The following is a 23,109-nucleotide window of genomic DNA, read 5'->3' as shown; positions in this document are numbered from 1 at the left end:
TTTAATCACAACCTCAAACTCAGGAAGGGGCACCCCAGCGGACTGTAACAGGGACCACCCTGGAGCTGAGCCTGAGAATCCTGTGCTGTGGATCCAGCTTCCTGTCATGCTGCCAGCAGTGCAGGTACAGGGTCCACAGCTGCCAGTCAGAGATCCTGGCTCTGGCTGACCCCATCATGCTCCTTCTTCTCTGTCTTTTCCATCCTGTGACCTAGGAGCCTGCCAGATGTGTCTGCTACGGACTTTGAGAAGGTTGATCTGACCCAGTTCAAGTGGATCCACATTGAGGTAAGCCCTGCCTTACCTGTGTTTCGAGGGGCTCAACCTGCCAGCCTCCTCCACATGTTCTGCCTCCTTGGTTTCTTTGAATCATGAAGTACCTTAGAGATAAATGAATCCAACCCCCTCATTCCCTCTCCATCCTTCCTTATGTCTGCAGATGAGGAAACTAAGGCCCAGAAAGATTAGGTGACTTACTCAAGGTCACACAGCAGAACGTAGGCACAGCTGGCTCCAGGCAAAGTCCTGTGCTTTCTGTGCTACGGGCTGCCCCACTGCCTCCAACTCCGCCTCTGGCGGACGTCTGACTGCTTAGAGCCTGACCCATTACCTCTGGGGAAGCAGGAAGGACAGGGCCTGACTCAGCTCCCAAATAAAGGGAACTAGAGCCTTTACTCCAAGAGAGGTTTTGGAGTCTGGGTGGGAGGAAATCCTGAGAAGTCCCGAGTTCTAGCTCCATCATTTAACCTATGGTAGGTCTTTCAGTCTCTTTTATTCTTTAGTCTTCTCATCTGTGGAATAGAGTAGCTGGTTGATAAGGTCTTCAAAGTCCACGACAGCTCTGAATTTTGTAATTTAGGATGGGATTCTAGCCCAGCCTTCCCAAGGCCCTCTCCCTCCTCACCCAGAGTTTCAGCGGGGCAGGAAAAATGAGGCAGATTGGCCAGGCAGTGCCCAGCGGTCCTGAGCTGCCCTGTCGTGTCCCAGGGCCGGAACGCATCGGAGCAGGTGAAGATGCTGCAGCGGATAGACACACACAACACCAGGCAGCCTCCAGAGCAGAAGATCCGGGTGTCTGTGGAGGTGGAGAAGCCACAAGAGGAGCTCTTCCAGCTGTTTGGCTACGGAGACGTGGTAGGTGCCCCATTCAGCCTCTCTTTGCCACTTCCAGCTAATTTGGTTCTTAAAGGGAGCCAGAGTCCTTTTATTCTACCACAATCGGAATAGTGGTTCCTGGTTTGGTGGTGTTTGAAGATGGGGGATGGGGGTTAAAGCAAAAAGGTAGACCCCTAGCCTTGGGCTCCAGTGTAGGCCTCAGCAGTGAGCAAGGAGTAGAATGTCTCCACCCCAGGTGGGTGCATAGGTGTAAGAATGCCCAGAGGGCTTGGGTAGGGCTTAAATAGCCACAGGGCAAGCCTGTGTGGAAGCATCTCCTCTCTGGGGCTCCCCAGTCTTTTCCTCTGCAGAATGAGGGCACACAACTGTTCTCTGAGGTTTCTTCCAACTCAGGGGTGTCTGGCAGGTTGTGGGGGCTGCTAGGGGTGAGAGGAGGGTGGGAAGGAGACTTGCATGAGTCTGTTTTTGAAAAGGCTGGATGTAAATGGAATTTGGGAAGTAATCCCAGCATCATAGCAGAAGTTGGTTAGAGACCATCCAGCCAAGGTCCTCAACCTTGGCTGCATATTAAAAAATGTGAATGCGGGCCAAGTGCAGTGGCTCACACTTGTAATCCCAGCGCTTTGGGAAGCTGAGGTAGGAGGATTGCTTGATGCCAGGAGTCCAAGACCAGCCTGGACAACATAGCAAGACCCCTGTCTCTATGAAAATAAATTAGGCCAAGAGCAGTGACTCATACCTGTAATCCCAGCACCTTGGGAGGCCAATGCAGGAGGATCACTTCAGCCAGTCATTCAAGATGGCAAGACCCTGTCTCTATACAAAAAAAAAAAAAATTCCTGGCATGGTGGTGTGCACCCATAGTCCCAGCTACTCACTCAGGAGGCTGAGGCAGGAGGATTGCAGTGCCTGAGCCCCACCATCTTGTTTTTGATTGGCAGGGATAGAGCCAAGTCTTCAGTGTTTTTTGTTTTTACCAAAACTTTCTCTGGAGATTCTAAAGTGTAGACAGTGTTGAGGGAGCCCCTTTGTTTTCCAGATGAAGAAACCATACCTAGAGGACAGTTGTGGGAAAAACCAGCAAAGCTGCTCCGGGGAGCCAGCACGGCGGTGATAGACTCCACCCCAAGGTGGCGCTCAAGGCTTTCTGTGGGTTTTCAATCCATTGATCCAAGAACAAACGGACCAGGCCTTTTGTTTCACAATTTACAAGGCTGTATTCTATTATATATAAGCATCAATAAAAATGTGCTTCTGGCCAGGTGCAGTGACTCACACCTGTAATCCCAGAAATTTGGGAGGCTGAGGCAGGAAGATCATATGGGGCCAGGAGTTCGAGACCAGCCTCAGGGAGACCCTGTCTTTACAAAAAATAGAAAAAGGAAAACCATGTTCCCGTGGGACAGTGAGATGCTATGTTGGGGATCTATGTGGACATGTTGAGGGAGTCGTGTTGTAATGGGGGCAACGCCAGGCTGCTGTTGGTGAGTGACGAGTTAGAAGTGACCACCAGCTTCTCTTCCATTGCCCACAGGTGTTTGTCAGCAAAGATGTGGCCAAGCACTTGGGGTTCCAGTCAGCAGAAGCAGCCCTGAGGGGCTTGTATGGTCGTGTGAGGAAAGGGTGAGCCGGGGAAGCCAGGAAGGGGCTCTAGAAGGTACAGGATGAGCCTGGACTCCAGGGGTCTGCCCTGGGGTTAAGGGGATGGCTGCAGGGACAGGGTGGGCTAACACCCAGCTGAGTGGAGCCGTCTTGCAGGGCTGTGCTTGTCTGTGCCTGGGCTGAGGAGGGCGCCGACGCCCTGGGTCCTGATGGCAAATTGTTCCACTCGGATGCTTTCCCGCCACCCCGTGTGGTGGATACCCTGGGAGCTGGAGATACCTTCAATGCCTCCGTCATCTTCAGCCTCTCCCAGGGTTAGTATGGCAGCAGGCGGGGAAAAGGACTGGGACCTGTCCCTGCCCCAGACACCTGGCTGACCTAGCTACTTGTCCCTCCTCCAGGGAGGAGCATGCAGGAAGCACTCAGATTCGGGTGCCAGGTGGCCGGCAAGAAGTGTGGCCTACAGGGCTTTGATGGCATCGTGTGAGAGCAGGTGCGGCAGGAGGTGCTGGCTCCCTGCACACCATGGAGACTACCATTGCGGCTGCATCGCCTTCTCCCCTCCATCCAGCCTGGCGTCCAGGTTGCCCTGCTCAGGGGACAGATGCAGGCTATGGGGAGGACTCTGCCTGTCTCCTGTGTTCCCCACACGCCTCTCCCTGTAGAGCCTCAGAGCAAATAAATCTTCCTCAGAGCCAGCTTCTCCTGGCAGCTTCTGTCCTCAATGTCTGAACTGCTCTGGCTGGGCATTCCTGAGGCTCTGACTCCAGTCCTGCTTCTTTGTGTCCATTCCCCAAATTAATCTCTCCACCCAGGCCCAGAGGAGGGGCTGCCTGGGCTAGAGCAGCAAGAAGTGCCCTGGGCTTACCACCAGCTCTGCCCTGGCTGGGGAGGACACTCAGTGCCCCACACCCATTGAACCTGCCAAAGAAGCTGAGAGAGCTCTTCGGGGTCCTGCGTTGTGCAGACTCTATTTCCATAGCTCAGAAGCTGGGAGTCCACACTGCTAAGCCAAACTGACAGGCCAGTGGGGGGCAGGGGTGCGCCTCCTCTGCCCTGCCCACCAGCCTGTGATTTGATGGGGTCTTCATTGTCCAAAAATACCTCCTCCCGCTGACTGCCCCAGAGCCTGAAAGTCTCACCCTTGGAGCCCACCTTGGAATTAAGGGCGTGCCTCAGCCACAAATGTGACCCAGGATACAGATGTTGCTGTCCTCAGGGAGGTCGGATCTGGAACACATATTGGAATTGGGGCCAACTCCAATACAGGGTGGGTAAGGCGTTATAATGTAAAGAGCATATAATGTAAAGTGCTTTAGAGTCAGACAGACCTGGATTCAAATCTGCCATTTAATTTGCTGCATATCACCTTAGGGTACAACACTTAACACAATCTGCCTCAATTTCTTCATCTGTCAAATGGAGCCAATTCTGCTTGGCTACAGTATTATTGTGAGGATAAAATCATATATAAAATGCCCAGCATGATGCCTGATGTGTACGAGGCTCTCAAAAAGTTCTAGTGGTGATTAACAGTACTGGGGGTGGGGGGCAGACACAGGGTGATGGGGGTCACCTGCCCTGAGCTGCGGGAGAGCATAGGGTGTCTGAACACCAGGTGAGGGGGAACCGGTGAAGGTTTGGGGCCCAGGGATAGACTGAGTTTTCCTCACTGGGTCCTCTGCAGCCGGCCATGGCTAGCACCATGAGCTCTGCTGCCGGAGCACCATGAGGCCCAGAAACACTGGGAAGGCGGCATTCCCTGTCCTTTCGGTCCCCAACCCCGTTCCTCTGAGAGGGTCTGGGCAGGCTGGATGGGTAGAGAGGTGGCCCGGGGGCATGAATTCATTCAGTTCTTTATTGGTAATCTGCCCCTTAACTTAGGGTCTCCCTGAGCTGCACAGAAAGATCTGATACCTACTGGGACCAGACAGGGGGCACGGAGGTGGTCCTTGTCCCAGCGTACATTTCCCCTGTCCACTTCAAGGCTTACATTCTGGCACTGAGACTTCGTGGGGTACCTGTAGCTTCAAGATCTAGATCTCATCATTCTCCACTTCAACAATGTGTACCTCAAACTCATTTTGGGTGTTCTTAGACTCCAGTGTTTCCCCTGGAAGTTCCCAGGCCTCTGCCTGGCCCCCAGCTTCCCCCCTGGGCCTGGGGGCATCTCCTTCAGCCTCTGCCTGGCCCCCAGCTTCCCCCCTGGGCCCGGGGGCATCTCCTTCAGACTCTGCCTGGCCCCCAGCTTCCCCCCTGGGCCCTGGAACATCTCCTTCAGCCTCTGCCTGGCTCCCAGGCTCTTGGACAGGATCCAAAGACTCCCTTCTGGCCTCTACCTGGCCCTTTGCTTCTTCTCTGGGACCCAGGGTTTCCTGTGTTTCTTGTCTTAATGGGCTTTTAGCTAATAGGGACTGCCTTCCAACAGCTTGTGGCTCCTGAGGAGATGAAGCAAGGGGCTCTCCGGGCTCCACGTGCCTGGTGGCCACTCCCGGGAAGTTGATGAGCTCAGCAGGGGTCATGAGCCCATCCCCATTCAGGTCCTGGGTCTCGAGCACTTTGTCCACTATCAAGATCACCTGTGGAAGCAGAGTCACTGTGGGGTCTCCAGTGACAGAGATGTTCCCAGGAGTTCTGACCCTCCATAACACACCCTTGCATCCCTGCCATGCAAGCTCTGAGCCCTCCTTTTACAGAGGATTCACCAAAAGAGTTATGATGAGAAAGACCAAAGCCCCAAATTGCTGGGTCTCCTTTATGCGGGGATCTCCATCCAGCAGAGCTTACCGGGTTGGTGGCAGGAGAGTTGGCATCTCCAGGGACCAGAGCAGCTGTCAACATGGACAACAGCTCCAGGCCATCCAGCTGTCCACTCTGGTCATAGTCATGGAGGGCAAAGAGGTAGAGAAGAACTAGAGAAGAGAAGCTGGATTAGAAGAGGTGCCGGGGGAGGTGGAGAAGGCAGGAGTCAATGGGGCAGCCAAGATTAGTCCCAGATCTGGCTGCCCGGAGCCTCCTGTCCCTGGCCCCATCAGCCCAGCCCCTCACCCTGCTCCCGGCTCAGATGCTCCGGCTGCACTTCTGTCCTTTCCAGTCCCTTTAGGTAGCTCTGCAGAAGTCTGTCAGAAAAGTGAAGAATCAGCGCGGGAGAGGTGAGTCTGCAGCCCCAGGCCTGGTCTTCCTGAAAGCACCCCCAGCCCACCCTACTCACCCGAGCTGCTCCCGGCCTGGCTGGAAGGGGTTGGGCAGGAGCTGATGCTGTACTTCAGAGTCTGGCCTGGAGGATGAAGGGGAGGACCAGCCTTGCAGAGAGCCTCCCTCAGGGCCCAGCCTGCCAACCTTCTGCCTCCAATCTCCTGGCAAGAGTTCTCTCCCCAGACCCAAAGGGAGTTGCCCCCAAAATTCCAAAAACCTTGCAGGGAGGAGGCTCTTCTGGTCTCCTTGGAACCAAATCCTTAACTCCCTCAGACTCTGTTTTTGCAGCTGGCTACCTTAGACTTTAAATGAAAACCCAAATAAAACATCTGGTTAGGTAGAGGCCAGATGAGGCCACACCTAGTAGACACAAGTTACAGATCCAAGAAAACAGCCCAGTGAGTGGCAGGACAACATGGGTCACGGACCCCTCTCCTTCGATGCTGGGAGCCAAGGGACAGGTCTCTGGCTGAGCCCAGTGGCACTGCCCAGTTTTATATAGACCCAGTTTGCTCCATGACATAAAATTGACCTATACTTTTTCAAGTACAGGGTATATCTGTTGGTTCTGGGGTTTCAAGCTGCTCAGGATCTCTTTGTCAGTCTTTCAAGCTCCAAATGTGCTCCCACTTCTGGACTGGGTTAACTGTTTGCCCAAGTCAATCCAGACCTGTGATGCCAGAGAGCTGGCAGGAGTTGCAGCGACTTCTGTTACAGCTACCAGCCCTTGTGGCTGTTCCTCCTTGTACCCAGCATACCCACTGCACAGTATTAAAACCTTCAGAAAGGTATTCAGATAACATAGAAATGACATGCCAATGATCTCTATTTCTTTGCTGTTCCCACCATAAGGTCTTTTTTTTTTCTTTTTGAGATGGAGTCTCGCTCTGTCACCCAGGCTGAGTGCAGTGGCTTGATCTCGGCTCACTGCAACCTCCACCTCCCGAGTTCAAGCGATTCTCTTGCCTCAGCCTCCTGAGTAGCTGGGATTACAGGCATGCACCACCATGCCCAGCTAATTGTTTTTTATTTCTGTAGAGATGGGGTTTCACCATGTTGGCCAGGCTGGTCTCGAACTCCTGACCTCAGGTGATCTGTCCGCCTCGGCCTCCCAAAGTGCTGGGATTACAGGCGTGAGCCACCACACCCGGCCCACCTTAAGGTCTTGATAACAAAACTGCAGGCCAGGCACAGTGGCTCGTGCCTGTAATCCCAGCACTTTGGGAGGCTGATGTGGGCAGATCACAAGGTCAAGAGTTCGAGACCAGCCTGGCCAACATGGTGAAACCCCATCTCTACTAAAAATATAAAAATTAGCCCAGCGTGGTGGCAGGCGCCTGTAGTCCCAGCTACTCGGGAGGCTGAGGCAGAAGAATTGCTTGAACCCGGGAGGCGGAGCTCGCAGTGAGCTGAGATCATGCCACTGCACTCCAGCCTGGGCGACAGAGTGAGACTCTGTCTCAAGAACAAACAAACAATTGCAGCCCCCACTTCTCTGGCGCCATAGCTTCTTCCCTGTTCTTCATGACGCACTGGAGCTGAGTTCCCTGATTCCATATGGGTCCAGCAAGCATGTACTGAATGCCCACTTTGTGGCACTCTGACAGGGTACAAGATGGGAGGCTGGTGGCAGGGAGATAGAGATCGGGGAACCTACACCCCAGTCTCCTGCCTCCCAGAGGGCCCACCACACCCTTGGATTCTCTAGAGACTTTCCCTCCTCCCAGCCCTTGGCCCTGCCCTCATAACCCTGTTACCTTATGACTCCATCCTTTGGGGCAGCCTGACCCGTGGGGAGCAGCAGCAGGATTAACACTGTCATCATCAAAGGTAACATCCTTCCTGGAACTGGAACAAGGAAGAGAATCAGGGGTCGGGTGAAAGGGGCGTCTGCCACTGTGTCACAGATGGGCTGGGTTAGACACAAGCGCCTTTTCTCCCTGCTTCTACCTGCAGCCCCAAAGACAGGACTCCCGCTCAGGGAGAACTCACACACAGACAGCAGGGTCCCCCCATGGAACTATGCTCAAAATGTCACTCCAGCTCTCGTATATAAAGCACATAAAAAGGCAGGGCTGCTGTGGCGGAAGCAGAGCTGGGGGCACATCCCCATCCCACACCCCATTCCCTTGCTCCCCACCAGGTGCCAAGGTGCCCAGAAAAGTACAGCGCAAGCATGTCTGACCTCCTTCAGCCCATTCATCTTACAGATGGAAAGAAGCGCAGAGAGTTTAAGAAAAAGGCCAGGTTAGAAACGCAGGGAGTCACAAAAAGACCAAGACTTAAACACAGGCAAAAAGAGAAATGGACTGTTTATTAAAAATCCACTGAAGGACAAATCAAAAGAGGCGCAGACTTCTTGAAATAGGTCTAAACTCAAGTACAAACTGAAAACACAATAAATCAGGGTCAGACCAACAGTGGCCCCAGGAATTGCTATTTGCTAAATGCAGTTAGGAAAATTAGACCCACTATAAAGGAAAAAACAAAAACTTCCCCTAAGACTGACATGGCTTAGGCCCATTGGCAAAATCAACCACTTGAGTATATGAAAACAGTCAAGGATAGAATGGACCAATCAAACAGAGCCTAAAGCTTTCTGATGAGTCCCGGGGTATGTACAGGTAATGTGAGTTCCTGAGGAAGCAGAAGCCCACCAAAGCCAAGGCCCGAGACCCCAAGCCCATCTCTAGAAAGAAAAATTGTCAGATGCTTGATGGTCTAGCAGAGGATCAGGAGCATCCCCATCTGGCTGGCACTGGGTTTTCCTAGAGGAAGGTTCATAGCTTTCAGCAAATTCTCCAAGCATCCCATGACCCTAATAAGGTTCAGAACCACTGCCAGGGTGGACTTCCATTTCCTAAGAGATGAGGGGTAGAGGAGGTAAGCACCTGGCTAATGGGAAGATAAACAAAAATTCTACATTTTAAAATTACCTTAAGGGAAAACCAGCTAAACATGGAAGTCCACAAGAAGATGAAGCTACCTAGAGTCACAGAACCTGTCTTCATTTTTCTTTTCTTTTTTTTTTTTTTTTTTTTTTTTGAGAAGGAGTCTTGCCCTGTCACCCAACCCAACCTGGAGTTCTGTGGCGTGATCTCAGCTCACTGCAACCTCCACCTCCCCGATTCAAGCGATTCTCCTGTCTCAGCCTCTCAAGTAGCTGGGATTACAGGCAATTGCCATCATACCTGGCTGATTTTTGTATTTTTAGTAGAGACGGGGTTTCACCATGTTGGTCAGGCTGGTCTTGAACACCTGACCTCAGGTGATCTGCCCGCCTGGGCCTCCCAAAGTGCTGGGATTACAGGCGTGAGGCACCGCACTTGGCCCGTCTTCATTTTTCTATGCATACGACTGGCCCAACAGACAAAGTGAGTATACATAATTTGTTGGTGTCTATTAAGCCCCAGTGGCCAAAAAAAAGATGCTGAAGCCACAGCTGCCCTAAAGATATTCACCAACATCAGTTGGCAACATAAATCCTAGGGTTTTAGTCGTTGCACCTGAAAGAGAAGACAAGGTCCTGGGCCTGTTCAAGGTAGGCAATTGGAACTGAGATCTCTGTATCAACATGAAACCCTCAAAGGGTCACAGCCCAGAAAAAGGATGGACTAGAAAAACATTCAGACTTCCACTTCTGGGAGTGTAATAGTAAATGTCCCAATGAAAGTAACCACAAAGCTGGATTAAAATAGAAAGTATCTTTTCAAAAGCACTGGGTTGGCAAGAAATCCTCAACAGTACAAATGTGCAGTGAAAACAGTAATCTGGGGGAAAGTGAGCTTGACATCAACCAGCTTTTGCCTTCTTAGGAGTATCTGCCAAACCAAACCCAGGTGAACTTGAGCTGCCTGTCAGAGTGCTGGTGCTGTAAAAGAGACCAGAGATGATACCTGGGCCCACCTGATATGAAGAGACTAACAGGAGATTCCCTAAGTAAAGCTGGGATTCCAAACAGCTACACTCTGAACATGAGCAAAAAGTAAATTTGTCATGAAGAAGGGCAGCAAAGAATTTTGCCTTTCTTGATTTTGGTGCTGTGTAGAAGGGAGAAAAAAAAAAAAAAACTCTCCCTGACAATCTATAACAAGCCTGATCTAATGTGGGTTTTTTGTTTTTGTTTTTTTTTGGGATGGAGTCTCTCTCACTCTGTCGCCCAGGCTGGAGTTGCTGTGGCATGATATCAGCTCACTGCAACCTCCACCTCCCGGGCTCAAGCGATTATCCTGCCTCAGCCTCCTGAGTATCTGGGACTACAGGCATGTGCCACCATGCCCAGCTAATTTTTTGTATTTTTACTAGAGACAAGGTTTTGCTGTGTTGGCCAAGCTGGTCTCGAACTCCTGATCTCAGGTGATCCTCCCGCCTTAGCCTCCCAAACTGCCAGGATTACAGGTATGAACCACTGCGCCTGCCCTCTAATGTGGGTTTGAAGCCTGAATTATTAATGCTACCTGTATGGTTCAGAACATCTAAAGTAGGTAATGTATTTTGAAGTGCAACCTGGTTGATGGCACCCCCAGATGACTGGCAGAGGAAAACATACATCTCTGGAGCAACTCTAATCCAGGCCTCAAAGAATTTCCATAGGTAAAGTTTCCAGTAATATGAACTCATAGCCAAAACGTTATAAACATACAAGGAAATAAGACACTGAGTAAGAGCCAGCAGAACAATAGCAGGGAAAAGTAGACTTGGAAAAGCTGTGTTGGAATTGTTACACCCAGAATATACAGCAGATACAGTTCACATGTTTTTTTTGTTTTGGTTTGGTTTTTTTGAAATAGGGCCTTGCTCTGTTGCCCACGCTGGAGTGCCATGGTGCAATCTCGGCTCACGGCAATCTCTGCCTCCCGAGTTCAAGCAATTCCCCTGCCTCAGCCTCCTAAGTAGCTGGGATTACAGGCGTGTGCCACCACGCCCAGCTAATTTTTGTATTTTTAGTAGAGACAGGGTTTCACCATGTTCATCAGGCTGGTCTCAAACTCCTGACCTCGTGATCTGCCCACCTTGGCCTCCCAAATTGCTGGAATTACAGACATGAGCCACCGTGCCTGGCCAGTTCACATGTTTTAAGAAATTAAAGGGAAGCTTGAAACTATGAGGAAGAAATGAGTTTTCTGATCAGCAACAGTGTGTTTAAAAAAAAAAAAAAAAAGAGGCCAGGTGTGGTGGCTCATGCCTGTAGTCCCCGCACTTTAGGAGGCTGAGGCTGGTGGATCACGAGGTCAGGTGATTGAGACCATCCTGGCCAACATGGTGAAACCCCGTCTCTACTAAAAATACAAAAAATTAGCCAGGCATGGTGGTGGGCACCTGTAATCCCAGCTACTCGGGAGGCTGAGGCAGAAGAATCGCTTGAACCTGGGAGGCAGAGGTTGCTGTGAGCTGAGATCATGCCACTGCACTCTAGCCTGGGCCAAAGAGCGAGACTCTGTCTCAAAAAAAAAAAGAAAGAAAGAAGAGCATAAAAATGACCAAGTAGATTTGAAGAGGAAACAAACATAACTTTTAGAAATAAAAGACTGATTTTAAAAATGCAATGGATGACCAGCCTGGCCAACATGGTGAAACCCCGTCTCTACTAAAAATACACAAGTTAGCTGGGCTTGGTGGCACACGCCTGTAATCCCAGCTACTCGGGAGGCTGAGGCAGGAGAATCGCTTGAACCCAGGAGACGGAGGTTGCAGTGAGCCAAGATCGCCCCACTGCGCTCCAGCCTAAGCGACAGAGTGAGGCTCTGTCTTAAAAAAATAAATAAAATAAAAAATAAAAATAAAAATGCAATGGGTGAGTTAAATTGATTAGACACAACTGATATGAGAGTTAATGAACTGGAAAATAGATCGGAATAAATTATCCAGAGTGCAGTTCATTGAGTCAAAGACATAGAAAATATAAAACAGAAGTTAAATGGCAAGGTGGATGGAGAAGATAAGAGATACAACTGGAAAAAAGCAGTATTTGAAGAAATAATAGCTGACATTTTTCCAGTAGGTTGCAAAACACCGGAATATGCCAATCCAGGAAGCCCAACAATTCAATGCAGATTAAATAAACAGAAATTCTCACCTAGACCTATTTTTCTAAAATAGAACACTCAAGAAAAAAAAAAATTGTAAAAGCAGTCAGAAAGAAAAGACAACTCATCTCATAGGAAAAGTAATTAGACTGATAGCTGATTTCTTGACGTCAACAATGATGCCCAAATACAGTAATATAGTATTTTAATGTGTTCAGAGAGGGGAGAAAATTGATATTCTAGAATTCTATTCTCCGCAAAATTATCTTGCAGAATGAGGTGAAGCAAAATTATTTATTTATTTAGAGACAGGGTCTCACACTCTGTTGCCCAGGCTGGAACTCCTGGCATGATCATAGCAATTCTCCTACTCCTGCCTCACAAGTAGCTGGGACAACATGAATGTACCACCACGCCCAGCTTTTATTTTTGGTAGAGACAGGGTCTCAACTTTGTTACCCAGGCTGGTCTTGGGTGCAAGCAATCCTCCTACCTTGTAAAAACAATTTTAGACAAATAACTTAGAGAATTTGCCACCAACATTCCTTCATCGAAGGAAATTCAGCTGGATAGGAGTTCGTGCCTGTAATCCCAGCACTTTGGGAGGCTGAGGTGGAAGGATCTCCCGAGCCCAGGAGTTCAAGACCAGCCTGGGCAATATAGTGAGACTCCATTTCTACAAAAAAATAGGAAAAAATTAGCCGGGCATGGTGGGGTGTGCCTGTAGTCCCAGCTACTGAGGAAGCTGAGGTGGGAGGATCACTTGAGCCCAGGAGGTGAAAGCTGCAGTGAGCTCTGATCACACCACTGTAATCTAGCCTGGGCAACAGAGCAAGACCCTGTCTTTAAAAAAAAAAAAAAAGGTTTGAAATGCAAGAAAACATGTGAAGCAAAGAAATCACAAAGTATGTGGCTAAATCTAAATAAACATAGACTGTTAAAACAATGATAATTATGTTAATATATGAGGCAAAAAAGCTGGTCTGAACTACAAGATTGGACAATGACATGTAAAGCAAAGATGGCTGTTTGGGAAGAGAGTAGACATATTGATGAACTTTGTTAAATATGCATGTTAAGTCTGGGAACGGTGGCTCACGCCTGTAATCCCAGCACTCTGGGAGGCCGAGGTGGGCGAATCACCTGAGGTTGGGAGTTCAAGACCTGCCTGACCAACATGGAGAAACCCTGTCTCTACTAAAAATACAAAATTAGCGGGGCAAGGTGGTGCATTGCCTGTAATCCCAGCTACTCGGGTGGCTGAGGCAGGATAATCGCTTGAAGCCGGGAGGCGGAGGTTGTGGTGAGCCGAGATCACACCATTGCACTCCAGCCTGGGCGACAAGAGGAAGACTCCGTCTCAAAAAAAAAAAAAAAAAAAAAAAAAGCATGCTAAAATTTTAAGGATAACCATTAAAAATTTAGAACTGGAAGTATAGCCTCAAACCAGTAGAAAAAAAATGAATGGAATTTTAAAAACTGAACTAAAAGAAAGGCAGAAAAAGAGGAAAAAAAAGAAAAGCAGGAAAAGACGAAAAAGAAGAAATAAAAAGTAAAGGCTGGGTGTGTGGCTAATGCCTAAGGCCGAGGTGGGAGGATCACTTGAGCCCAGGAGTTTGAGACCAGCCTGGGCAACATAGTCTGTTTGAGCCCAGGAGTTTGAGCCCAGCTTGGGCAACACCCTGTCTCTACAGAAAGTAATTTAAAAAAAAATTAGCTGGGTGTGGTGGCATACATCTGTAGCTCCAGCTACTGGGGAGGCTGAGGTGAGAAGAACATTCGAACGTGGGACATTGGGGCAGTAGTAAGCTGCAATTATATCACTACACTCCAGCCTCGGTGACCATCAGACTCTATTTCCAAACACACACACACACACACACACAAACCCAAAAATAACAAAAACAGCACTAGTAAAGGAGACTACACTTAAACAAATTAAAATAAATTAAATAATAGCATAAATTAAAAACACAATAAAGAGGAGCAACAGACCCAAACAACGGTGGTTTCTTTAAAAAGACTAGTAAAATAAAAAATACATATATACAAAGAAACAAATTAAAAGCCTAGCAAAACAGACAAACGTTTGGCAATTTCAATTAGAAACAAAGAGAGCCAGGTATTGTGGTTCACACCTGTAATCCCAGTGTGTCCGGAATTGGTGGGTTCTTGGTCTCACTGACTTCAAGCCGCGGACCCTCGCGGTGAGTGTTGCAGTTCCTAAAGGCAGCTTGTCTGGAGTTTGTTCCTTCTGATGTTCGGATGCGCTGGGAGTTTCTTCCTTCTGGTGGGTTCGTGGTCTCGCTGGCTCAGAAGTGAAGCTGCAGACCTTTGCAGTGAGTATTATAGCTCTTAAGACAGTGCGTCTGGAGTTGTTCGTTTCTCCCAGTGGGTTCGTGGTCTCGCTGGCTTCAGGAGTGAAGCTGTAGACCTTCATGGTGAGTGTTACAGCTCACAAAGGCAGTGTGAACCCAATGTGTGAGCAGCAGCAAGATTTATTGCAAAGAGTGAAAGAACAAAGCTTCCACAGCAGAGAAAGGAACCCCAGCTGATTGCCACTAATGGGTCGGGCAGCCTGCTTTTATTCTCTTATCCGGGCCCACCCACATCCTGCTGATTGGTCCATTTTACAGAGAGCGGAGTGGTCTCTTTTGACAGGGTGCTGATTGGTGCATTTACAATCCCTGAGTTAGACACAAATGTTTTCCACGTCCCCACTAGATTAGCTAGATACAGAGTGTCAATTGGTGCATTCCCAAACCCTGAGCTAGACACAGGGTGCTGATTGGTGTGTTTACAAACCTTGAGCTAGATACAGAGTGCCGACTGGTGTATTTATAATCCCCTTAGCTAGACATAAAGGTTCTCCAAGTCCCCCACCAGAGTAGCTAGATACAGTGTCGATTGGTGCATTCACAAACCCTGAGCTAGACACAGGGTGCTGATTGGTGTGTTTACAAACCTTGAGCTAGATACAGAGTGCCGATTGGTGTATTTACAATCCCTTAGCTGGACATAAAGGTTCTCCAAGTCCCCACCAGACTCAAGAGCTCCGCTGGCTTCACCCAGTGGATCCTGCACCGAGGCCGCAGGTGGAGCTGCCTGCCAGTCCCGCACCGTGCGCCCGCACTCCTCAGCCCTCGGGTGGTTGATGGGACTGGGCGCCGTGGAGCAGGGGGCGGCGCTCGTCGGGGAGGCTCGGGCCATGCAGGAGCCCACGGCAGTGGGGAGGCTCAGGTATGGCGGGCTGCAGGTCCCGAGCCCTGCCCCGCGGGGAGGCAGCTAAGGCCCGGCGAGAAGTCGAGCACAGCAGCTGCTGGCCCGCCATACCTGAGCCTCCGCCACTGCCGTGGGCTCCTGCACGGCCCGAGCCTCCCCGACGAGCGCTGTCCCCTGCTCCACGGCGCCCAGTCCCATCGACCACCCGACCACCCGAGGGCTGAGGAGTGCGGGCGCACAGTGCGGTACTGGCAGGCAGCTCCACCTGCGGCTCCGGTACAGGCTCCACTGGGTGGAGCCAGCTGAGCTCTTGAGTGTGGTGGGGACTTGGAGAACCTTTATATCTAGCTAAGGGATTGTAAATACACCAATCAGCACTCTGTATCTAGCTCAAGGTTTGTAAACACACCAATCAGCACCCTGTGTCTAGCCAGGAGCGGCCAGCAGCTCCGAGTGCTGGGCCCCCGAGCCCACGCCCACCCGGAACTCGCGCTGGCCGCCAAGGGCCGCGCGCAGCCCCGGTTCCCGCTCGCGCCTCTCCCTCCATACCTCCCTGCAAGTTAAAGGAGCCGGCTCCGGCCTTGGCCAGCCCAGAAAGGGGCTCCCACAGTGCAGCGGTGGGCTGAAGGGCTCCTCAAGCACGGCCAGAGTGGGCGCCAAGGCCGAGGAGTCGCCGAGAGCGAGCGAGGGCACACGCTGTCACCTCTCACCAGCACTTTGGGAGGCTGAGGCAGAAGGATTGCTTGAGCCCAGAAGTTAGAGACCAGCTTGGGCAACATAGTGAGACACCCATCTTTACAAAAAATTAATTTTAAAAAATTAGCTGGGCGTGGTGGTGCACGCCTGTAGTCCTAGCTACTTGGGAAGCTGAGGTGAAGGATGACTTGAGCCCAGGAGGTTGAGACTGCAGTGAGCTATGATTGTGCTGCTGTACTCCAGCCTGGGTGACAGATTGAGACCCCATTTCAGAAAAAAATAAAAACAAACCAAAGACTAAAAGAACAAATAGAAAAGGCACAAACAATATTAAGAAGGAAAATAGGGACATAACTAAAGAAACGGCAGAGATTTGAAAACTTAGAGGATATGGCCAATTTCCTAGAAAAACTTAATAGCAAAACTGATGCAAAAAGAAATAACAAGCTTTGATAGTCTTACAATCACTAAGGAAACTGAATCAGTGAGTATTAACCTTTACTGCTTCTAGAACTATAAACCTGAAATGTTTTGAGAGAGCAGTCTGGAAATGTGTATTAATTTCCTAAAACTCTGACCCAACAATATCGTCTTGGGGATTACATAAAAGAATATAAATGGAAAAGAAATTACAAAGACATGTATAGCTGTGCTATTAATATTAGTCAAACAAATGTAAGCAACCTGAATGTCTAACATTTAGGCAATGGCTAAACAAACCATATTATGCGATAGAACCATTAAATATAATAAATCAACTCAGAAAGTTTAAAAGGAAAAAATGAGCAGATTTGAGTATATCAAAAGTTTAAACTTCTGTGTCATGAAATGTACCACAAATCAAGTTGGAGGAGACAAGTGACAGAGAACTGAAGGAATTGCAGCTAGTGTGTGGAGGCTTCCTGGGTCAGTCCCTAGAAGGGTGGGGTTCCACCACCTGGGCCTCAGCAGGAAGTAGAAGACAGAAATCTCCCTAGAAACCCTATGGGTACTGAATGGAGGTCCAGGAGCTGCAGAGATGAGTGCCTTGTTTCCAGGAAGGTTAGAGAGAAGGCCCTGCCTACAGGGTGCCTGAGAGGTCAGGAAGCAGCAGCTGAAGGAGGGTCTCGGTGAATGGGTAGAGAGAGGGCTGCCTCTCCCAGTTCTTCGTATCTAGAGTGCTGCTGGTTTGAAGGAGGGGGCTGAGGTCAGCTGAGGGTTCCAGTCTCTAAGGTGGAAGGAGGGGTGCCTAATGGCTGAGAGAGCCAGTTGGCCAGGAGAATGCCAGAAGGTCTGGCCCCCTGGCCTGGGTGCCACAGAGAATATCATGGAAAGCACCAGCAGCTGCCACATGACAAAGACCAGAGGGCAAGCGTCCGTAGGGAAGGCAAGTTAGATATAAGTTTGTACAATAAGGATAAATATTCATTTCTTTAATATTTATTGAACACCTGCCATATGTGAGGCACTCTCTTATCACTAAGTGGATCGCTTAAGGTCGAATTACTTTTTCTTTTTCCCCCTAAAGCTTGGAAATATGTAAGTAGGAAAAGATACAAATGTTAAAACAAGAAAAACACAGAATTGCTATGGAATAGGTGGTACGGCCCGAAGGTGGGGGGTATGGGCCCTGACCTCAGGCTGCCTGTGTTCAAATCTGGGCTCCACAGCCCACTAGCTGTGCGGCTTTTCTGTGCTTCAGGTTCTCCATCTGTAATGCAGGGCTGACGAAAGCACCTCTGGCAGGGCTGTGGTGAGGGTTTAATTAATGAAACAAGATGTGTAAAGTGCAGTGCCTGATCTACAATAAGGCCTTTTTCCTTCCAAGAGTTCATCTGCACGGCCCCAGAGTGGCTTCACACACCCTCTTCCCAGCTGGCTCCTCTCAAATTGCTTTCTCCACCCCATCTGTTTGCTGCTAGGACCCAGGCCGACAGGAGGCACTGGAGTAATTTAAATCCCTCAGAGCTGTCAAAACTCATCATCCAGGCTTCACATGTTCTTACGCACTAGCAGGTGCCTTTTTTTTTTTTTTTTTTTTTGAGACGGAGTCTCGCTCTGTCACCAGGCTGGAGTGCAGTGGCATGATCTCGCCTCACTGCAACCTCCGTCTCTCAGGTTCAACCAATTCTCCTGCCTCAGCTTCCCAAGTAGCTGGGACTACAGGTGCACGCCACCACACCCAGCTAATTTTTGTATTTTTAGTAGAGACGGGGTTTCCTCATGTTGGCCAGGATGGTCTCGATCTCTTGACCTCGTGATCCGCCTGCCTCGGCCTCCCAAAGTGCTGGGATTATAGGTGTAAGCCACCACGCCCGGCCCTCAGATGCCTTTTAAAGGAGGATGTCTGTGAACTCCAAAGGATGACTCTGTGGGGAGCCGTTCAGGCATAAAGAGGAAGCACCCCTCCGATCCACTCATCCTCACTCATTAGGCCACCGTGGTGGCTTTAAAAACCTGTCTACACATTCTTTGACATTCCTTCCCACAAAACTTGGAGTCTAACTCGCCTCCCCTTGTATATGATCTGGACTTAGTGACTGGCTTCTAATGAGTTGCTGAAATGGTGCTTACATGACTTCCAAGTCCAGGTAATAAAAGTGACCTAGCTTATGCCTGGTTCTGGTTCTCCCCTTCACTTGACAGCAGATATGCACCTCTGGAACCCTGCGCCACCGTGGAAGGAGCTGGCCTCCCTGAAAGCACCCTATGGAAGAGACAGTGTGGAGAACCCACCTAGAAACAGATGCCTGAGAAGCCTCCAGCTCAAATCTTTCCAGCCCAACAACCAGACAGGGGAGAGAGCCAAGCTCCAGATGATTCTAACCCCCAGCCTCTGAGCTGCCCCAGCCAACACTGAATGCAGTAGAAATGTGCTTGTCTCCACAGCCTGCACTCACGTGCAAAGTCAACGTCAACGTTATCTTTGTGCGTGTGTGTGTGACAGGGTCTCACATGTTGCCCAGGCTGATCGGAAAACCCCAGGCTCAAGCAATCCTCCTGCCTCGGCTTTCCAAAGTGCTGGGATTATAGGCATGATACCACGCCGGGCCCATTATCCTTTTAAGCCACTACATTTTGAGGTGGTTTGTTAAACCGCCATAGTAACTGGAAGACCAACCATGTAAGGGCTGGCTTCATGGGTATGTGTCCTGCGCAGTCACAAGGTCCCCACTCTCAGAGGGGCCCTGTGCTTAGGCTAATGCTCTGTTGTCACTATCTTGAAACTCTCAATCATTTTTGCACCAAGCCCTGCAAATTATGCACCTGGTCCCGAGTCCTACCCCGTGAATGACTATCACTCTCCTCTTCTTGGTCCTATGTACCCCTCATATATTTAACTCTTCAGTATGTTTAATGGACAGAAAACAGAGCTTTGGAACCAGCCAGACCTACTTTTAAACCCAAGCTCCACCACTGACTGTCCCTGTGACCTTGGGTAAATTAATTTTTCTCACTAAACTTCAGTTACCTTATCTGCATACTGGAGATATTTACCTCACAGGATTACAGTGAACATTAAATGAATAATGAATTACTTCTGGCACAAACTAATATAGAAGCCTTTTAGTGTTATCCCTGTCTCTGGTATTTTCTCCACTTAAAGAACCCTCCATACCCACATCAGATAAATCTTCCTTTGCTAGAATTCCACTGCTCTAGAACCTTCAATGGCTCCCTATTTAGATTACAGTCCAGAATCTTCACCTGGGCATTCAAGGCCTTCTACAACCAGATATCAAGTTACTGTTGACTCATCTTCCAGTGCGGCATTATGATAGCACACTGCTTCAAACAAAGGAGTTATTGGAGTCTCCTAAAATACTTTCCACTTTCACTTTTCAGTGCTTTTGCCTGACCTGTTCCATCCTCAATCTGGAATGTCCTGGGCCCTCCTGACAACCTTAGCATTCGGTTATAGTCCACCTCAAAAATGCAAGTGATTGGGCTGAGTACAATGGCTCACGCCTGTAATCCCAGTACTTCGCAGGCCAAGGCAAAAGGATTGCTTGAAGCCAGGAGTTCGAGACCAGCCTGGGCAGCAAAATGAGACCCCCCATCTCTACAAAAAACAAACAAACAAAAATTATTTTTTAATTAGACAGCATGGTGGCTCAAATCTATGGTCCCAGCTACTTGGGAGGCTGATGCAGGAGGATCACTTGAGCCCAGGAGTTGAAGGCTGCAGTGAGCTATAATTACACCACTGCACTCCAGCCTGGATGACAGCAAGATGCCATCAAAAAAAAAAAAAAAAAAAATGGCCGGGCATGGTGGCTTACACCTGTAATCCCAGCACTTTAGGAGGCCAAGGCGGAAGGATCACCTGAGGTCGGGAGTTTGAGACCAGCCTGGCCAACGTGGTGAAACCCCATCTCTACTAAAAATACAAAAATTAGCCAGGCATAGTGGCACATGCCTGTAATCCCAGCTACTTCGGAGGCTGAGACACGAGAATCGCTTGAACCCAGGAGGCAGAGGTTGCAATGAGCCAAGATTGTGCCATTGCACTCCAGCTGGGGTCACAGAGCAAGACTCTCTCAAAAAAAGAGAGAGAGAGAAAAAAAGAATGATGTGGACTTTCAGTATATATATATATATTTTTTGAGATGCAGTCTCACTCTGCTGCCCAGGCTGGAGTGCAATGGCGCGATCTCAGCTCACCACAACCTCCACCTCCTGAGTTCAAGCGATTCTCCTGCCTCAGCCTCCCGAGTAGCTGGGATTACAGGCATGTGCCACCATGCCCCGCTAATTTTGTATTTTTAGTAGAGGTGGGGTTTGGGCATCTTGGCCAGGCTGGTCTTGAACTCCTGACCTCAGGTGATCCGCCCACCTTGGCCTCCCAAAGTGCTGGGATTACAGGGATGAGCCACCACGCCGGGCCTATTCTCTCGCTCTGTCTTTTTTTTTTTTTTTTGAAATGGAGTCTCACTCTGTCACCCAGGCTGGAGTGCAGTGGCGCAAAATCCACTCACCATAGTCTCCACTTCCTAGGCTCAAGCGATTCTCCTGCCTCAGCCTGCCAAGTAGCTGGGATTACAGTGGGATTACAGGTGTGCACCACTACACCTAGCTAATTTTTGTATTTTTAGTAGAGATGGGGTTTCACCACGTTGGACAGGCTGTTCTCAAACCCCTGACCTCAAGTGATCTACCCACCTTGGCCTCCCAAAGTGCTGGGATTACAGGCATGAGCCACTGCACCTGGCCAATATTCTAAGTAATGCTTCCAACTGTGACATTTTAGTACAAGTAACCCACCTCAGTGGTTTAAGGAAAGGCTAAGGTACCTCATGTAATGTGTAATGAGGTTAGTGTGATGTGTTGACACTTAGACATTTCTAAACATTAACAAAAGCTTTTGTAAGTGAGGGAAATAAAATAGTTATTGAACCACTGCCTGTCCAATAAAAATGTCCCTAACCATTTTCTATAACTATAATGTGCATGAACATAATTACACTAATAAACACATGAAAGCCACCATAACTGTTAACAGTTGCCATGTAATTTAATAAAGTTATGTGACACATGTGCACTCACACATTCACAATGACCCTCCGGCCCCAGTGTTCTTCAGGCCTTTGCACCAGTGCATGGGAGGAGAGCACGCTCTACAGGTTAGACTTCTGATCAAATCCTGCCTCTGATACTACTCACTGTGGGACCTAGGCAGGTGTCTTAACCTCTCTGAGCCCTGGGATCTGAATTTTTTTTTTTTTTTGAGGCGGAGTCTCGCTCTGTCGCCCAGGCTGGAGTGCAGTGGCACGATCTTGGCTCACTGCAAGCTCCGCCTCCCGGGTTCACGCCATTCTCCATTCTCCTGCCTCAGCCTCCCCAGTAGCTGGGACTACAGGCGCCTGCCACCATGCCCGGCTAATTTTTTTTGTATTTTTAGCAGAGACGGGGTTTCACCGTGTTAACCAGGATGGTATCGATCTACTGACCTCGTGATCCGCCCGTCTCGGCCTCCCAAAGTGCTGGGATTACAGGCGTGAGCCACTGCGCCCGGCCGGGATCTGCATTTTAAAAATGAGGATAACGGTATCTGTCTCCTAAAGGTTTGGGGAGGCTGCAATGAGAAAACTTAGGATAGGTGCCTGGCACCAAGCGGGTGCTACTTGGCTATTTCAGAGCCTCTGGGCTGTGGCAGGGGCCTTGCAGGGTTATCCTGGGTAACTTCCCATCCAGTGCAAAAATTTCTTCCTCAGCAACACTGTCAAGTGGCCTCTGCTTGAATCATTCCAGGACAGGAACCTAGCACCTCACAGGCCGGCAGTTCCATTGAGTCGAACTGTTGGGAAGCTAAAATTTTGAGTGGAATCCTCTCCCTTAATTCTTAATTTATCCCTCTGGTGCCCTTGTGCCTCCCAGCACCCATCCTCCAAGAAAGGAGACAGCGGCTACAGGGCTAAAGGAGCCCACAACCGGGAGCTGGTCCCTCGGCCACTTCCAAGGGGACGACAGCCTCGGGCCCTCCCCAGCGCTCCATTTCTTCCCCGTTGGATGAGGGGGAAAGCTCCCGCCAGCTGCCCCTCCCCCAGGACTGCTGGAACACGGAATGCGGGGCTGGGTGAAGCGCCTGGGGAACTGCGAAGCCCCAAATTCACACCAAGGAGCCTCAGGCTCGCTCTCCAGTCCCTTCCTCCACCTGCCCTCAGGGTACACAAGGGCAAGGGCCACTGCTCCCGCCGCGTCTGAGCCGCAGGGGATGCAGAGGGACTGCGCTCTCGGGATCTGGACCAGAGGCTGGAGGCCACCTCCCCCGCGCGGCCCTGGCTGGTTGACGGTGATGGGCTCGGGTCTCCGGCCGGCCAGGGCGGGGTGTCACCCACCTGCTGCGGGGCCGCGCGGCTCTGGGGGGTCCAGCTCCGTGGGCGCTCCTGGCTGCTGCGCCGCCCGCGCCTCGCCTCCCGCCGCCAGCCTACCCGGGCCGCTCCACGTGGCCGCTCCACGTCGCCCTCCCGGCTGGAGCCGCCGCCCTGGCCGGGCAGAGTCCGGAGCCAGTGCCAGCCGCCGCCCCGCCCGCCGGACCTGGCCCTTCGCAGCTCCACCAGCGCCCTCACTGCGCCCGCGGCCGGAGGGGCTGCGCGCGCCCGTGTGCGTGTGAGTGTGCGCGTGTGTGCGTGCGTGAGTGCGCATGTGCGCGTGTGCGAGTCCGCGTGTGCTCGTGAGTGCGCTCGTGTGCTTGTGCGTGTGCACATGCGTGTGACATTGTGAGCGTGCGTGTGTGCGCGTGTGAGCATGTGTAAGGATGCACGTGTGTGCG

The 23,109-nt window shown here is 50.3% G+C and overlaps 2 protein-coding genes across 10 annotated transcripts in view; one reads left to right on the top strand and one right to left on the bottom strand.

Annotated features, from left to right (window-relative positions):
- Positions 1-4,198, top strand: part of KHK (ketohexokinase) — a 13,988-nt gene extending 9,790 nt beyond the window's left edge. For 5 of the 7 annotated variants that reach the window (XM_054546691.2, XM_024242007.3, XM_024242008.3 and 2 more), the window contains 5 exon segments: positions 216-288; positions 988-1,134; positions 2,651-2,739; positions 2,875-3,032; positions 3,120-4,198. In XM_054546691.2, coding sequence (XP_054402666.1) covers positions 216-288; positions 988-1,134; positions 2,651-2,739; positions 2,875-3,032; positions 3,120-3,205 — 553 coding nt within the window. In that variant the 3' untranslated portion in view covers positions 3,206-4,198. 7 annotated transcript variants of the gene reach the window in all.
- CGREF1 (cell growth regulator with EF-hand domain 1) lies at positions 4,051-23,109 on the bottom strand. Of its 3 annotated transcripts, none has more exons than XM_063713746.1 (7): positions 22,676-23,109; positions 14,078-14,365; positions 7,671-7,761; positions 5,930-5,995; positions 5,767-5,837; positions 5,506-5,630; positions 4,051-5,297 (listed from the first exon to the last, which is right to left on the bottom strand). In XM_063713746.1, exons 3-7 carry the CDS (start codon positions 7,748-7,750, stop codon positions 4,755-4,757), a joined length of 885 nt encoding a protein of 294 aa, XP_063569816.1. In that variant the 5' UTR covers positions 7,751-7,761; positions 14,078-14,365; positions 22,676-23,109; the 3' UTR covers positions 4,051-4,754. The 3 variants fall into 3 exon arrangements, with proteins under 3 accessions (XP_063569816.1, XP_054403703.1, XP_054403704.1); XM_054547728.2 differs by having other exon boundaries at positions 14,078-14,271; positions 22,676-23,108; XM_054547729.2 differs by lacking the exon at positions 22,676-23,109 and adding an exon at positions 14,905-15,013 and having other exon boundaries at positions 14,078-14,271.

Source organism: Pongo abelii, chromosome 12, assembly GCF_028885655.2.
Source record: "Pongo abelii isolate AG06213 chromosome 12, NHGRI_mPonAbe1-v2.0_pri, whole genome shotgun sequence".
NCBI classification, from domain to species: Eukaryota; Metazoa; Chordata; class Mammalia; order Primates; family Hominidae; genus Pongo; species Pongo abelii.
Note: the sequence above shows the minus strand (reverse complement) of the source record. Positions and strands in the feature narration are given on the sequence as shown.

Bases quoted from the DNA above. Each gene is read 5' to 3' on its own strand.
- CGREF1 (XM_063713746.1), bottom strand. From the start codon at position 7,750: ATGTTACCTTTGATGATGACAGTGTTAATCCTGCTGCTGCTCCCCACG. The intron at 5,996-7,670 runs GTAACAGGGTTA...TTCATCCTCCAG, and splicing joins CCAAAGGATGGAGTCATAAG to GCCAGACTCTGAAGTACAGC. The intron at 5,838-5,929 runs GTGAGTAGGGTG...CTTTTCTGACAG, and splicing joins CCAGGCCGGGAGCAGCTCGG to ACTTCTGCAGAGCTACCTAA.